The 17897-nt window shown below is 38.2% G+C and overlaps 1 protein-coding gene across 1 annotated transcript in view; it reads left to right on the top strand.

The window, feature by feature from the left end:
• Positions 1–17897, top strand: part of LOC138326688 (glutamate receptor 4-like) — a 136624-nt gene that overhangs the window by 110062 nt on the left and 8665 nt on the right. Inside the window, exons 6-13 of the mRNA XM_069272690.1 lie at positions 115–270; positions 1039–1245; positions 2044–2151; positions 2767–2862; positions 3309–3515; positions 5721–6067; positions 8601–8799; positions 9748–10004. Of these exons, the coding sequence (XP_069128791.1) occupies positions 115–270; positions 1039–1245; positions 2044–2151; positions 2767–2862; positions 3309–3515; positions 5721–6067; positions 8601–8799; positions 9748–10004 (1577 nt within the window). The remainder of the gene's footprint in view (positions 1–114; positions 271–1038; positions 1246–2043; positions 2152–2766; positions 2863–3308; positions 3516–5720; positions 6068–8600; positions 8800–9747; positions 10005–17897) is intronic.

The raw sequence follows: 17897 nt of genomic DNA on the forward strand, positions 1-17897 counted from the left end.
TACTTGATTCTGTCGCTGATTTAATCAATAATTAGTAATGTTGTTGTTTTAATTCCCACTGTTTTAATTGATACTAAATAATGCTATTGTTTTAGTTATACTTTTATGTTGCAGGACATCATACACATTGACCTAAAAATGTTTTTCCACAGTGGAGCAACATTTACGGGATTTCAACTTCTTAACAACGAAAACAGATACTTACAACAATTTCTGGAGAAGTGGAATCTTCCTAATAGGAATGAAAACAACACAGTGCCAGAGTTTACGGTAGGTTTAAAAAAATAAACAAAAGAAATATTTTGTTGTTGTTGTTGTTACCAGTGGTAATCAAGTCAAGATATCACATAAAGTGCATCTTAATATTTGCTTCTATACTTATATTCCCTTTATGTGTAGTAAAACATTAAAGTGAATAGTCGGTCAAAGAAAATCAGTCTAAATGCGTTCATTGGCCTTCCAAAAGTTCTCACATATTAATACGACGGTCAAGTTCTGCTTAGTTTCCCAGTTCTGACCATTAAAGTAAAGAAAAGTTGAAAGCATTGAAAGCGAGGCTGCGTGGAAATGTAACCACGGACATAGTGAGTCGGGAGGACGTTTTAGAATTTCCATACTTTAAATTAATTTCTTCGTACGCAGACAGATTTTGACAAGAGATTTTATTTTTCCATTTCATAAGAAATTATACTGGATACATTCACACCATTTTTACCGACTTTAGCCATCCTTGCCCGACTGTTCACTTTAACGTATCATTATTCCATTAGTGCATAAGAGTATTTTGTGCAGTTAAATTCCTCTATATCTTTATATCTGTAATGAAAAAAATGCAGTAGCAAGTTGTTTCTAAAATATTTATCATAGAAATATTACAAGAACTACATTGTTTATAACTTTATGATGAATAAAAATGTTTGAAAGCTGAAAGAGAGAATCGGAGATTAGTATTATAGGCATAAACATTTTGAAAGAAAAACCCACAAAAATGTAGTTTCTCTAATGACATAATTCACTCATTTACTAATTACTTTTCAGACGGAATTGGCGTTAATGGTTGACGGAATAGCAAGTTTAGCTACAGCTCTAAATGTTATTCTTGTAAGAGAGCAACAAAACGGACGTTTAAAAGTTTTCAAAAGAAGACGCGGTAAAATCTATAACACTGACAATACCCAAGGGATATTGTGTTCGCCGAAAGTGATATTTGCAAACGGACATGAAGTTCTTGCTGCTTTAAAAAATGTAAGTGTGTCATAGATTTTCTTGCCCGGCATATGTTAAATAAGATAGAAGAGCAAAACTTTCTTCATATTCATTTTGACTTAAATTCGCGATGTAGTCTTCTCTGGTTATATTTTTACGTGCTTCTCTGGTTATAATTTATGTGTACTTGAATAATTTGGTAGTGACTCATTTTCGCGATTTATTTACCAACATGCAATTAGCGAAATTAAATCGCTCGCAAACAATTATTTATTTACAGTATATGAATTATTTTGCAGCTAATTTGACATAATAATTTATCCAGGTAACGCAAATATGGTATTTCTGTATCCCAACGGAAATAAATTCTCGTTAAGTGATTTTCAGGGCATATATGATTAAAGATTTTCTCTTGGAACGGATTTGTATAGGCGTTGCCTGTAATACAACGTACTTTATTATATTTATGATATATATCATAATTATATTTATATTTATTGTATTACCAATAAAATATTTTAAAATTTTCGCAGATGTAAATTGAACATTTCACTGTCATAGATGTGCCTCGTGAAATCCCGAAAATACCGTCCTTCGAAATAAGCGGTTATGTACACGGTATCTGATAAAAGTCTCTATATCTAAAAGGAAGCAATATCTTTAAATCTTTTATTAAAGTATTAAAATTATACAAACGATTTTGAAACAATTTGTTATCAAGTCAATGATGAAATAAATACCAATGCACATAACTAGAATTATTCATTGAAATGATATACATTTTTTTTATTCATAAAGGAAGTAATTCTGTTAACGTTTTATTTTTTTAACATATAGATTGAATTTTCGGGAATTACTGGAAATGTTCAGTTCAACGAGGACGGAGAAAGAGTAAATTATACATTACAAATATACCAAAGCAGTTACGAACAAAGTGCAAAGAAGGTAAACCATGCTCTTTTTATGCATGTCAATCATTCTCATTCAGGGGTTACTATCACTGTCGTTATACCCTCCCCTGGACCATGTAATATCATTGAGAACAGTTCAGGAGACGAAATATCTTACCAATCACATGCCAATAGAAACTTCTTGTTTTTAAGATTACAAAAGGCGACGCAAAGCTTCAAAGCGTACTGTTATTCGAATTTTTGATACACATCAAAAGGACCATGCTACCTGGTTCATATGTTGTCAAACACATAGCCTTCAGTTTTATTATGACATACAGGGTGGATATAACGATAGCGGTAGTTGCTCCTAGAATATCGAGACCATACTTCTCAGATTGTTGCCTTGTCAGTTTATTATAGATGTTGACTAATCTGATAATATATCATACATATAAATATATCATACCTATAAGTATATCATACCTATGGGTTCTTCCTAAAGTTATAGTCTAATTGGGAGAATGCATACATTTAAAGAATTCAAATCACATACAATATCCATGATTGACATTTGTATCAGTTCACTGCACATTTCTGCATCAAGATAATGCATAATAATATACTTCAATGTCTTTGAAAGAATAACTGAACATGCCTTTATTTGCAGATAGGATACTGGTCTTCAGAGGGTCTAGTTCTCAACACTAAGCCTCCACCTATAGCGACACCTGACCAGCCCATAAAAATCATAACAACTGTTTTGGTAAGAAATTTTCAGTTCATATTTTTGTTGCTTCAATCAGAATCATAGAAAATATTCTAGTGCTCGAAAATAATTCACTGTCGAATAATTCCCATCTAACGTTCGGCACAATCTTTATTCCGTCTTTGCAGACTACAGAGTTACTTCTCTTGTGGGTAGTTATCCATTATTATATCATTATTTTATGTGCACGTTTCACGTCGTTTTCTCAGAGGAAAATATTACGTTACGCTTGCAAACACATAAACAAACGCAACAAACAATATATACACGCAAGGGTAGATAACTCTGTATAAAGAAGTCTTGAGAAACGTGCTAAATCTGATAATGCGTGTTTAGGTAGTTTACAAGGGATTTGTCACAATATGGATTTCCCTGCTTATCAAAAATCAGCGTAAAATATGCCATGACAATATCAACAATTATGTACTTTGAATTTGTTTCAGGCTCAGCCTTTTGTTCAGTTGAAGGAGAAAAATGACAACGGAAAACCCTTTCAGGAGTATGAAGGGTTTTGTGTTGATTTACTGAAAGAAATTACAGCTACAAATTTAGTTAATTTTACGTACAAGTTCGTCGTACAGAAAGATGATGAATATGGGGTCAAGGTCAACGGCAGCTGGACGGGAATGATCGGTGAAATTGTACGACGGGTATGTACTAGTCCACTAAGTGTTTTACTTGATTTAGTAAACACTACAGTCACTTTAGCTTCTGATCGAACTCGCCCTAACACCTATTCGGAACACCTCGTATGTATTCCTCAACACTTGTTAACTTGTAGTTTGATCTGGTTTAACACGTGTTATTTAAGCTTTCATTGTTATGCATCGTTTGGTTCTGTTTGATTGATGTAACGTCCTATAAAAAGCCAGGATCATTTACGGAGGTGTCTGGTTTAGGATGTTGAGGAAATCTGGTATGCCCGGTGAGAAAATACACCAACCACCGATTAGTACTTAAGGACATTTTCAAGCATGCGGTTCGAACTCGTGACCCAGAGGTGAATGGTTTATGGTAATATGGCAGAACATCTTAACCACCCGCGGTTCCGTCTGGTATCGAAATCAATCATTGGATATCTTTCACTGCAAATGCTGTCCTCCAATGACTCACACACGCCAAAATGAAAAAGATATGATCATTTATCTTATTTGTGTATTTTAAGACTGTGTCATCTGGGTCCCTTATGGGTTTTTTCTATTAGTTCATTCTTATAAACATAAAAAAGACAAATGCTGTAAAACAAATCTTAATGACATCATTTCTGTTCTCAGTTCTGGGGGCAGGGGTCGATGGTCGAGGATTTTTGTATTAATAAGGTTCTGTCACTAGCCCTTTTTGGAACAGTTCCCAAGCACTGATCTGATATCCCAATTTCTTCAGACCCCTTCATCTCATACTTAGTGCCTGCTTTTGGTTTTCTGTTCAAAAAGGTATCTACATGTATAATTCCTAAAACATCAAATGTCAATGTCTTCGTAACTGAATTTCTTTGAGGTCGGTAAGATGTACTTTTCTGCTGTTCGATAAGCATGAGTTGCATTCCTGCTTTATATAGGGACACATTGTTTGTGATATGATGAAATTGAATTCTACTATAATCACAATATCTTACTTTTCACCGACGACACATGTAGTGTTACCCAGGTCTAACGGATATTTTTATCTATGTCTAGAAATTGAATTCCTGGAATATAGCATGCCTTGTGTAAGGAAACTGATTATATGTTAGGAATATCTATATACTTATCGATATGCCTTCACATAGTATTCCAGCATTTGTTTCCATATATTGTATTTAGAATTCCCCACCTCCCACACCAAAATTGTATTCAGGTTCTCCAAATAAGAAAATCAAAATTTACAACCAATTCATAAAAATAATAAAAACAAGCATTTGTTTCCCCTGAGTTATATAGTAAAATAAGTGACGGTGACAGCTCCTATCCAGGTCATATAAAGTGTTGTTACACACTATAGTCATACCATGTAGGTGATTACAGGGTTATTCAAATGGAAGTGTAAAACATCGTGAAAGTGCTACTTGAGTCATTATAATTTGATCAAACAATCTGCGTTTGTCGGGCTGTTACATTACTCAAATTGTTATAAAACTAGCCTCCTATTTTTGGCTCACAATTGTAAGGCCAAAGAATCACAGTTTGTCTGGTACTAGCCGTTTTTCGATGGTTTTTCTTCGGAAACTGAAGCCAAACCATAAATAGCCCTCTTCAGAGCCACCAACATATCCAAAACCGTTCCCATTGACAGTCTCTACCTGGAACCTCTCGGGTTATTCCTACTCTACTTATCTGATAGGGAATTCCGCATTATATGTCGCACTAAGCAAACTACCAACAATTTATTTTCCATCAATACAAAATAATACAACAAACAGTTATTAAAGATGCCCCACCGCTGACAAATGGTATTTTTTCACTATCAAAAACGGAAGCTGACAATTTAGTATATTTCTTCAGTTAAACGTTACTTATTTTACACCATTACCACCATTGAAAAGTTTGAAAAGTTTCTAATTTTACTTCAGAATAGAAATATTAAAAATAATTAATTGCATCCCGAAAAAAATCCGTCGCACTATATCCTATATGAAATTAAGTACTGATTGTACATGCATCAAAAGTAAAACGCTTTATTTCCTATGCATTTTTGTGTTAATTAGACACATATAAACACAATTAAACATCAGTTATTGTTCAAATGATGGGTGTCGTTTATGGTCTGTCGGCGGTGGAGCATCTTTAACGTCTATATAACATTATGCGATCGTACAACCACGCTGCCGAAAAAGAACAGATATGAAATAACATTAATAATTGTTTTTACATGTTTAGGATGCACACCTGGCAGTGGCACCATTGACGATTACAAAGGAAAGAGAAGCAGACGTGGACTTTACAAAACCGTTTATGAAAACAGGAATTTCCATTATGATCAAACGTCCGGACAAGCAGAAACCAGGAGTATTTTCCTTCAAAGAGCCTTTGTCGAACATGGTCTGGGTGTGTATTACTGTGGGATTTCTAGCAGTCAGTACCATATTATTCCTAGTGGGACGGTTTAGTCCCTATGAATGGAAGGAGAACTCCGCCACAGGGCCATCAGATGACTTCAGTATGCTGAATTCACTCTGGTCAAATCTTGGGGCTCTTATGATGCAAGGTTCGGATATATTTCCAAGGTAATTGTGTTCCTTTTAATAGCTTTCCCCGATATTATTTTGATTTCTTTAACATTAATTTGGTAACTTCAAAATAAGTCAGAATTACTAAATCGTTTAAGGAATGTTTTACAGTATATGCTACTGAATGCCGTCTTTCTTTCGCGGCTCTGTTTATTTCAATTTCCATAATAGAACAGCTAATATTAACGGTCGCAGTTTTAGATGTTGAATGGAACTTCCTATCAGTACAATGTATAAGCGATGCAGAGTAGATGCATTAGTTTTTTTAATTTATTTGCATCGGGAACTTCGCGAAGACAAATCGCACATGAAAGAAAGTTTATTTACAGTATTTAGATACCAACAAACTGATACTTATTAATCATGCACTATAGACTGAGGTTGAATTTGATTTTGATATGCATATTTGCTGTATAAAGTGTTCAATAATTCATAAATCGAGGCTTGATCCCAATTGCAAAAGAAAATCCGGTGGTAGCAATTCAATCAATTTTATCAAGAATAAAATACCTCAATGAGACATTGACTATTATTTTGGTAACTTATCTAAAAGACATTAGAATACATCTACAAAATGACAAATAGCTTCATTTAATAAATGCAATGTACCAAAAGAGAAAACATTCCTATATTGCCATTGTTTGTTCCGAATGTTCGCATTAATTGCTCTCCCTAAATGTACTTTCCTGTATGTACTCGCTCTGTAGTAAATGATGTAGTTGATATATCTGCTTGGCAACGTCAGAATGTAGATATAAACGTTCATATTTCCTTGATTTATCGCCATAGACTCGTCCTGTTAGAGTGCAATTCTGGATTTCTCGCTTCACATACATATATAAGAGTGCATAGATGTACAACAATTACTACTAACTGTATTTAAATATTCGACAACATCACTGAGCAAAATATTGATTTGTGCTGCAGCGCAACATCTTCCTTTAATGAGTAAAAATAATCGCCTTGTACTAAAACGCCGTTGTTAATTTCACTTTGTAATTTGCTGTCTTGTGTCATCTTCTCAGATGATGTTCTCTCGTGAAGGACATATTGATTGTGCTCACATTGCGTAGAGGTGGGTTTAACGACAAATAGGTCAGAGGGGATAACATAGAATTATTTACAATATGTATCATTGTGGTGAAATGTTTTAAGTTTGAATTATTAACCACATGGGACAATTGCCAACCTTGATATTTATTTAACAGCAACATATTATCTAGTTGGTGAAACTTGCATTTACACAAAACCATTAGCGCAACACATTACTCAAGAACACACGGATGTATGAGAGCTGTGATTTTTCATCAATGTCTTCTTAAAAGAAAGTTAAAATGTTATTTTCCCGAGGAATTTACGTCATTTGCTTCATTAGCGTCAATCTTTTAACTTGTATTTGATGACGGGTGTTAATTACAAAATTCCAGCATTGTAAATGAGTATTGACGACTTCTGATGTCGCTTTACAGACAGAATCCCTAAATGATTCTAGAAAGTTCTAGAATCTCAAATAAATGGTAACAAACATTAACGCTTGCAATCTCCCTTTCCTTTGATAAGTCATCAATTACTGCATCAACAAGTTTACTTTTACGAAATAATAATTATTGTTTAAGCGCTATTATTTCCGATTTTTATATTATCCTGTCTTTAACTTGAAGATGCTCCACGGCTGACAAATGGTATTTTTTCACTATCAAAAACAGTAGCAGACGATTTTGTATTTTTCTTCAGTTACAAAAGTTACTTATTTTACACCATTACCACCATTGAAAAGTTTGAGCTTCTAATTTTACTTCAAGTTAAAAATATGAAAAATAATTAATTGCATCCCGAAAAAATTCCATGGCACTATATCTTATATAGAACGAAGTAATGATTGCGCATGCACCATAGGCGAAATAAGATATTTTATGTTATATTTTGTGTTATTTAGGCATATATATACACGATTAAACACCAATTATTGTTCAAATAATGAATATCATTTATGCTCTGTCGGCGGTGGAGCATCTTTAAAGATGACAATATAAGTTAAAAAAAAACATGCATTTGAGATTAACAAAACACAATGAAAATAAATCTTTTTCAAAAAACCGTTTCTGAGACGACCCCCCAGTTATATGACAGTGTCGTTCCAAGGAAGTTAGCCATTTTGTTTTTGTTCTGCTTAGTTACCTTCCACTGGCCCATCCCCCTATATAAAGAACGGGCTGGACATCATGTCATTCTTAACATATCTTGTTTCGGATACACATGTACCGATTTTGAAATACAAGTGTATTTGTTTGTTTTTTGTTGTTGTCTTTTTAAATCTCAAATACGTTTTTTAACTTGCATTGTCAGCTTTAAAGATTATGACAGAGGATCCTAATTTGACATATGCTTATTATTTTTATTATATCGTATAATATGAACATGGGTAAGTCTAGGTATTATTATGCTGCGATTAAAGCTTAAAACCGCCGAAATAAGTTTACTGCTAAAAAGTAGTACCGTAACAGTAACAAATGTATGATACTCTTTCCAGGTCTATCTCTGGTCGGACAGCTGAAAGCGCCTGGTGGTTTTTCACTTTGATTTTGATATCATCCTATACTGCTAACCTAGCAGCGTTTTTAACTGTAGAACAATTTTCCATACCTATCGACTCTGTCGATGATTTGGCGAAACAACAGACGATTAAATATGGCTGCATGGGTGGCGGCTCGACCATAACATTTTTCAAGGTAACAACTATAATCATCGAATCACCTGATATTACTGTTTACGTGGAAATTTACGCGAGGAGGAAATTTAAGCTCATTACGCAAAGGTCGCTTGATCGCGAAAATACTCCCGCGCGTAATATTTTATACATGTATGCACTTTGTTGTTTAATGTCTAAAAGTGTATCTATCGCGATAATAACAACATTGCTAAAATCTAATGCATGAAAGTCGCGAAATTAAGGAATCACGAAAATATCCACGTTTACAGTATCACGTTTCACATAATATATAATGATTATGCTTAAATATCACTCTAAACATGTTTACATCTTTCATTATTTTTAATATATTGATTGTACACATGAAACATTGAATCGATACTAATATAAGGTAAGCGGTTATTTTCAATATAAATCAATGCTGTGACATAACACGGCATCAAAAGCTTATGGTTTATTTTGTAATAGATATATTGCTTGGAATATTTTAACAATATCATATTTCGATACGGCCTCATGATTTTGAAAGATAAGTATTGTATCAAGAGAAAGCTTATCCGCAAGAGAAAATCCGAACATATTACCCTCTTTATCTAAATCCAGTCTCTTGATATTACATACGCTTGTGGGTATGTATCGATTGTGACGTCACTATGTTGTGTGTGAAAACTATGTCACTGAAGAGTATGACGTTACGTTCAGAAAAAATGACTTAGCAATCAATACCTTCTCGCAAAGGAAGATAACTATGTAAGCGATAAATACAAAAATATATTTTGCAAAATACATACGAAGGTTAATACGAGAGGTCTTTCAACCTTTGCTCTCACTATGAATCGGGGCATTTAGTAATTTCCAATTCCGTTACGCACAGTCCCATTATATAACGTCACTTCATGTCCCATACGGCTGCACACTATAATGAATTAATATTTGGTGATGGTATTTCTGACTTTGGCTTTTGTAGGAATCAAAAGTTATGGTTTATGAGAGCATGTGGAAGTTTATGCAGCTTCAAAATGATTCAAACGCCGACATATTCATGGAATCCAACGAAAAAGGCTGGGAAAAGGTGCAATCATCCAAAGGAAAATATGCCTTTTTATTAGAGGAGTCATTTAATGAATACTTCAACCACAGAAAGCCATGTAACACGATGAAAGTAGGCTCCACTTTAAACAACTTTGGTTACGGCATAGCCTTACCATTACACAGTGACATGAGGTGCGTATTGACGTCTGTTGAGGTCTTTATTCCGACATTGCATATATCAGAGTTAGCGCCCTTGTGGGTAGGTATTGATTAGTATGTCCAAGGTTAGCTCCCTTGTGGGTAGGTATTGATTAGTATGTCCAAGGTTAGCTCCCTTGTGGGTAGGTATTGATTAGTATGTCCAAGGTTAGCTCCCTTGTGGGTAGGTATTGATTAGTATGTCCAAGGTTAGCTCCCTTGTGGGTAGGTATTGATTAGTATGTCCAAGGTTAGCTCCCTTGTGGGTAGGTATTGATTAGTATGTCCAAGGTTAGCTCCCCTGTGGGTAGGTATTGATTAGTATGTCCAAGGTTAGCTCCCCTTAGTTGATTAGTATGTCCAAGGTTAGCTCCCCTGTGGGTAGGTATTGATTAGTATGTCCAAGGTTAGCTCCCCTGTGGGTAGGTATTGATTAGTATGTCCAAGGTTAGCTCCCCTGTGGGTAGGTATTGATTAGTATGTCCAAGGTTAGCTCCCCTGTGGGTAGGTATTGATTAGTATGTCCAAGGTTAGCTCCCTTGTGGGTAGGTATTGATTAGTATGTCCAAGGTTAGCTCCCTTGTGGGTAGGTATTGATTAGTATGTCCAAGGTTAGCTCCCTTGTGGGTAGGTATTGATTAGTATGTCCAAGGTTAGCTCCCTTGTGGGTAGGTATTGATTAGTATGTCCAAGGTTAGTCCCTGTGGTAGGTATTGATTAGTATGTCCAAGGTTAGCTCCCTGTGGGTAGGTATTGATTAGTATGTCCAAGGTTAGCTCCCCTGTGGGTAGGTATTGATTAGTATGTCCAAGGTTAGCTCCCTTGTGGGTAGGTATTGATTAGTATGTCCAAGGTTAGCTCCCCTGTGGGTAGGTATTGATTAGTATGTCCAAGGTTAGCTCCCTTGTGGGTAGGTATTGATTAGTATGTCCAAGGTTAGCTCCCTTGTGGGTAGGTATTGATTAGTATGTCCAAGGTTAGCTCCCCTGTGGGTAGGTATTGATTAGTATGTCCAAGGTTAGCTCCCTTGGGGTAGGTATTGATTAGTATGTCCAAGGTTAGCTCCCTTGTGGGTAGGTATTGATTAGTATGTCCAAGGTTAGCTCCCTTGTGGGTAGGTATTGATTAGTATGTCCAAGGTTAGCTCCCTTGTGGGTAGGTATTGATTAGTATGTCCAAGGTTAGCTCCCTTGTGGGTAGGTATTGATTAGTATGTCCAAGGTTAGCTCCCTTGTGGGTAGGTATTGATTAGTATGTCCAAGGTTAGCTCCCTTGTGGGTAGGTATTGATTAGTATGTCCAAGGTTAGCTCCCCTGTGGGTAGGTATTGATTAGTATGTCCAAGGTTAGCTCCCTTGTGGGTAGGTATTGATTAGTATGTCCAAGGTTAGCTCCCTTGTGGGTAGGTATTGATTAGTATGTCCAAGGTTAGCTCCCCTGTGGGTAGGTATTGATTAGTATGTCCAAGGTTAGCTCCCCTGTGGGTAGGTATTGATTAGTATGTCCAAGGTTAGCTCCCTTGTGGGTAGGTATTGATTAGTATGTCCAAGGTTAGCTCCCTTGTGGGTAGGTATTGATTAGTATGTCCAAGGTTAGCTCCCTTGTGTGGTATTGATTAGTATGTCCAAGGTTAGCTCCCTTGTGGGTAGGTATTGATTAGTATGTCCAAGGTTAGCTCCCTTGTGGGTAGGTATTGATTAGTATGTCCAAGGTTAGCTCCCTTGTGGGTAGGTATTGATTAGTATGTCCAAGGTTAGCTCCCCTGTGGGTAGGTATTGATTAGTATGTCCAAGGTTAGCTCCCCTGTGGGTAGGTATTGATTAGTATGTCCAAGGTTAGCTCCCTTGTGGGTAGGTATTGATTAGTATGTCCAAGGTTAGCTCCCTGTGGGTAGTATTGATTAGTATGTCCAAGGTTAGCTCCCCTGTGGGTAGGTATTGATTAGTATGTCCAAGGTTAGCTCCCCTGTGGGTAGGTATTGATTAGGTAGGTTAGTCCCCTGTGGGTAGGTATTGATTAGTATGTCCAAGGTTAGCTCCCCTGTGGGTAGGTATTGATTAGTATGTCCAAGGTTAGCTCCCCTGTGGGTAGGTATTGATTAGTATGTCCAAGGTTAGCTCCCTTGTGGGTAGGTATTGATTAGTATGTCCAAGGTTAGCTCCCCTGTGGGTAGGTATTGATTAGTATGTCCAAGGTTAGCTCCCCTGTGGGTAGGTATTGATTAGTATGTCCAAGGTTAGCTCCCTTGTGGGTAGGTATTGATTAGTATGTCCAAGGTTAGCTCCCCTGTGGGTAGGTATTGATTAGTATGTCCAAGGTTAGCTCCCTTGTGGGTAGGTATTGATTAGTATGTCCAAGGTTAGCTCCCTTGTGGGTAGGTATTGATTAGTATGTCCAAGGTTAGCTCCCTTGTGGGTAGGTATTTATTGATTAGTATGTCCAAGGTTAGCTCCCTTGTGGGTAGGTATTGATTAGTATGTCCAAGGTTAGCTCCCTTGTGGGTAGGTATTGATTAGTATGTCCAAGGTTAGCTCCCTTGTGTGTGGGTAGGTTTGATGATTAGTATGTCCAAGGTTAGCTCCCTTGGGGTAGGTATTGATTAGTATGTCCAAGGTTAGCTCCCTTGTGGGTAGGTATTGATTAGTATGTCCAAGGTTAGCTCCCTTGTGGGTAGGTATTGATTAGTATGTCCAAGGTTAGCTCCCTTGTGGGTAGGTATTGATTAGTATGTCCAAGGTTAGCTCCCTTGTGGGTAGGTATTGATTAGTATGTCCAAGGTTAGCTCCCTTGTGGGTAGGTATTGATTAGTATGTCCAAGGTTAGCTCCCTTGTGGGTAGGTATTGATTAGTATGTCCAAGGTTAGCTCCCTTGTGGGTAGGTATTGATTAGTATGTCCAAGGTTAGCTCCCTTGTGGGTAGGTATTGATTAGTATGTCCAAGGTTAGCTCCCCTGTGGGTAGGTATTGATTAGTATGTCCAAGGTTAGCTCCCTTGTGGGTAGGTATTGATTAGTATGTCCAAGGTTAGCTCCCTTGTGGGTAGGTATTGATTAGTATGTCCAAGGTTAGCTCCCTTGTGGGTAGGTATTGATTAGTATGTCCAAGGTTAGCTCCCTTGTGGGTAGGTATTGATTAGTATGTCCAAGGTTAGCTCCCTTGTGGGTAGGTATTGATTAGTATGTCCAAGGTTAGCTCCCTTGTGGGTAGGTATTGATTAGTATGTCCAAGGTTAGCTCCCTTGTGGGTAGGTATTGATTAGTATGTCCAAGGTTAGCTCCCTTGTGGGTAGGTATTGATTAGTATGTCCAAGGTTAGCTCCCTTGTGGGTAGGTATTGATTAGTATGTCCAAGGTTAGCTCCCTTGTGGGTAGGTATTGATTAGTATGTCCAAGGTTAGCTCCCTTGTGGGTAGGTATTGATTAGTATGTCCAAGGTTAGCTCCCCTGTGGGTAGTTGATTAGTATGTCCAAGGTTAGCTCCCTTGTGGGTAGGTATTGATTAGTATGTCCAAGGTTAGCTCCCTTGTGGGTAGGTATTGATTAGTATGTCCAAGGTTAGCTCCCTTGTGGGTAGGTATTGATTAGTATGTCCAAGGTTAGCTCCCTTGGGTAGGTATTGATTAGTATGTCCAAGGTTAGCTCCCTTGTGGGTAGGTATTGATTAGTATGTCCAAGGTTAGCTCCCTTGTGGGTAGGTATTGATTAGTATGTCCAAGGTTAGCTCCCTTGTGGGTAGGTATTGATTAGTATGTCCAAGGTTAGCTCCCTTGTGGGTAGGTATTGATTAGTATGTCCAAGGTTAGCTCCCTTGTGGGTAGGTATTGATTAGTATGTCCAAGGTTAGCTCCCTTGTGGGTAGGTATTGATTAGTATGTCCAAGGTTAGCTCCCTTGTGGGTAGGTATTGATTAGTATGTCCAAGGTTAGCTCCCTTGTGGGTAGGTATTGATTAGTATGTCCAAGGTTAGCTCCCTTGTGGGTAGGTATTGATTAGTATGTCCAAGGTTAGCTCCTTGTGGGTAGGTATTGATTAGTATGTCCAAGGTTAGCTCCCTTGTGGGTAGGTATTGATTAGTATGTCCAAGGTTAGCTCCCTTGTGGGTAGGTATTGATTAGTATGTCCAAGGTTAGCTCCCTTGTGGGTAGGTATTGATTAGTATGTCCAAGGTTAGCTCCCTTGTGGGTAGGTATTGATTAGTATGTCCAAGGTTAGCTCCCTTGTGGGTAGGTATTGATTAGTATGTCCAAGGTTAGCTCCCTTGTGGGTAGGTATTGATTAGTATGTCCAAGGTTAGCTCCCTTGTGGGTAGGTATTGATTAGTATGTCCAAGGTTAGCTCCCTTGTGGGTAGGTATTGATTAGTATGTCCAAGGTTAGCTCCCTTGTGGGTAGGTATTGATTAGTATGTCCAAGGTTAGCTCCCTTGTGGGTAGGTATTGATTAGTATGTCCAAGGTTAGCTCCCTTGTGGGTAGGTATTGATTAGTATGTCCAAGGTTAGCTCCCTTGTGGGTAGGTATTGATTAGTATGTCCAAGGTTAGCTCCCTTGTGGGTAGGTATTGATTAGTATGTCCAAGGTTAGCTCCCTTGTGGGTAGGTATTGATTAGTATGTCCAAGGTTAGCTCCCTTGTGGGTAGGTATTGATTAGTATGTCCAAGGTTAGCTCCCTTGTGGGTAGGTATTGATTAGTATGTCCAAGGTTAGCTCCCTTGTGGGTAGGTATTGATTAGTATGTCCAAGGTTAGCTCCCTTGTGGGTAGGTATTGATTAGTATGTCCAAGGTTAGCTCCCTTGTGGGTAGGTATTGATTAGTATGTCCAAGGTTAGCTCCCTTGTGGGTAGGTATTGATTAGTATGTCCAAGGTTAGCTCCCTTGTGGGTAGGTATTGATTAGTATGTCCAAGGTTAGCTCCCTTGTGGGTAGGTATTGATTAGTATGTCCAAGGTTAGCTCCCTTGTGGGTAGGTATTGATTAGTATGTCCAAGGTTAGCTCCCTTGTGGGTAGGTATTGATTAGTATGTCCAAGGTTAGCTCCCTTGTGTGGGTAGGTATTGATTAGTATGTCCAAGGTTAGCTCCCTTGTGGGTATGGTATTGATTAGTATGTCCAAGGTTAGTCCCTTGTGGGTAGGTATTGATTAGTATGTCCAAGGTTAGCTCCCTTGTGGGTAGGTATTGATTAGTATGTCCAAGGTTAGCTCCTTGTGGGTAGGTATTGATTAGTATGTCCAAGGTTAGCTCCCTTGTGGGTAGGTATTGATTAGTATGTCCAAGGTTAGCTCCCTTGTGGGTAGGTATTGATTAGTATGTCCAAGGTTAGCTCCCTTGTGGGTAGGTATTGATTAGTATGTCCAAGGTTAGCTCCCTTGTGGGTAGGTATTGATTAGTATGTCCAAGGTTAGCTCCCTTGTGGGTAGGTATTGATGTAGTATGTCCAAGGTTTAGCTCCCTTGTGGGTAGGTATTGATTAGTATGTCCAAGGTTAGCTCCCTTGTGGGTAGGTATTGATTAGTATGTCCAAGGTTAGCTCCCTTGTGGGTAGGTATTGATTAGTATGTCCAAGGTTAGCTCCCTTGTGGGTAGGTATTGATTAGTATGTCCAAGGTTAGCTCCCCTGTGGGTAGGTAGGTATTGATTAGTATGTCCAAGGTTAGCTCCCTTGTGGGTAGGTATTGATTAGTATGTCCAAGGTTAGCTCCCTTGTGGGTAGGTATTGATTAGTATGTCCAAGGTTAGCTCCCTTGTGGGTAGGTATTGATTAGTATGTCCAAGGTTAGCTCCCTTGTGGGTAGGTATTGATTAGTATGTCCAAGGTTAGCTCCCTTGTGGGTAGGTATTGATTAGTATGTCCAAGGTTAGCTCCCTTGTGGGTAGGTATTGATTAGTATGTCCAAGGTTAGCTCCCTTGTGGGTAGGTATTGATTAGTATGTCCAAGGTTAGCTCCCTTGTGGGTAGGTATTGATTAGTATGTCCAAGGTTAGCTCCCTTGTGGGTAGGTATTGATTAGTATGTCCAAGGTTAGCTCCCTTGTGGGTAGGTATTGATTAGTATGTCCAAGGTTAGCTCCCTTGTGGGTAGGTATTGATTAGTATGTCCAAGGTTAGCTCCCTTGTGGGTAGGTATTGATTAGTATGTCCAAGGTTAGCTCCCTTGTGGGTAGGTATTGATTAGTATGTCCAAGGTTAGCTCCCTTGTGGGTAGGTATTGATTAGTATGTCCAAGGTTAGCTCCCATTGTGGGTAGGTATTGGTATGTAGGTATGTGATTAGTATGTCCAAGGTTAGCTCCCTTGTGGGTAGGTATTGATTAGTATGTCCAAGGTTAGCTCCCTTGTGGGTAGGTATTGATTAGTATGTCCAAGGTTAGCTCCTGTTAGGTATTGATTAGTATGTCCAAGGTTAGCTCCCTTGTGGGTCCAAGGGTATTGATTAGTATGTCAAGGTTAGCTCCCTTGTGGTAGGTATTGATTAGTATGTCCAGGTTAGCTCCCTTGTGGGTAGGTATTGATTAGTATGTCCAAGGTTAGCTCCCTTGTGGGTAGGTATTGATTAGTATGTCCAAGGTTAGCTCCCTTGGGTAGGTTTGGGTAGTATTGATAGTATGTCCAAGGTTAGCTCCCTTGTGGGTAGGTATTGATTAGTATGTCCAAGGTTAGCTCCCTTGTGGGTAGGTATTGATTAGTATGTCCAAGGTTAGCTCCCTTGTGGGTAGGTATTGATTAGTATGTCCAAGGTTAGCTCCCTTGTGGGTAGGTATTGATTAGTATGTCCAAGGTTAGTCCCTTGTGGGTAGGTATTGATTAGTATGTCCAAGGTTAGCTCCCTTGTGGGTAGGTATTGATTAGTATGTCCAAGGTTAGCTCCCTTGTGGGTAGGTATTGATTAGTATGTCCAAGGTTAGCTCCCTTGTGGGTAGGTATTGATTAGTATGTCCAAGGTTAGCTCCCTTGTGGGTAGGTATTGATTAGTATGTCCAAGGTTAGCTCCCTTGTTGGTAGGTATTGATTAGTATGTCCAAGGTTAGCTCCCTTGTGGGTAGGTATTGATTAGTTTGTCCAAGGTTAGCTCCCTTGTGGGTAGGTATTGATTAGTATGTCCAAGGTTAGCTCCCTTGTGGGTAGGTATTGATTAGTATGTCCAAGGTTAGCTCCCTTGTGGGTAGGTATTGATTAGTATGTCCAAGGTTAGCTCCCTTGTGGGTAGGTATTGATTAGTATGTCCAAGGTTAGCTCCCTTGTGGGTAGGTATTGATTAGTATGTCCAAGGTTAGCTCCCTTGTGGGTAGGTATTGATTAGTATGTCCAAGGTTAGCTCCCTTGTGGGTAGGTATTGATTAGTATGTCCAAGGTTAGCTCCCTTGTGGGTAGGTATTGATTAGTATGTCCAAGGTTAGCTCCTTGTGGTAGGTATTGATTAGTATGTCCAAGGTTAGCTCCCTTGTGGGTAGGTATTGATTAGTATGTCCAAGGTTAGCTCCCTTGTGGGTAGGTATTGATTAGTATGTCCAAGGTTAGCTCCCCTGTGGGTAGGTATTGATTAGTATGTCCAAGGTTAGCTCCCTTGTGGGTAGGTATTGATTAGTATGTCCAAGGTTAGCTCCCTTGTGGGTAGGTATTGATTAGTATGTCCAAGGTTAGGTAGCAGAAAACAGTAGATTTGGACAATCTATGAAAATAAGGCGCATGCCTTAAAATATAGATATAGTCATTTAACTGTAAAAAAAACCTGTACAAAAAATATATATATAATTTATCAGCACAACTTTTGCAATTACAATCTGATATTTTGATACAGATTTGGCCATATTCTGCGCTTATTCATGCATGTGAATACCATGGTAACAACAAAAAACTACCTGAAAAATTGCAAAATATCATTATTTTTAGCCC

The sequence above is a fragment of the Argopecten irradians genome, chromosome 7 (assembly GCF_041381155.1).
Source record: "Argopecten irradians isolate NY chromosome 7, Ai_NY, whole genome shotgun sequence".
Classification (NCBI taxonomy): domain Eukaryota; kingdom Metazoa; phylum Mollusca; class Bivalvia; order Pectinida; family Pectinidae; genus Argopecten; species Argopecten irradians.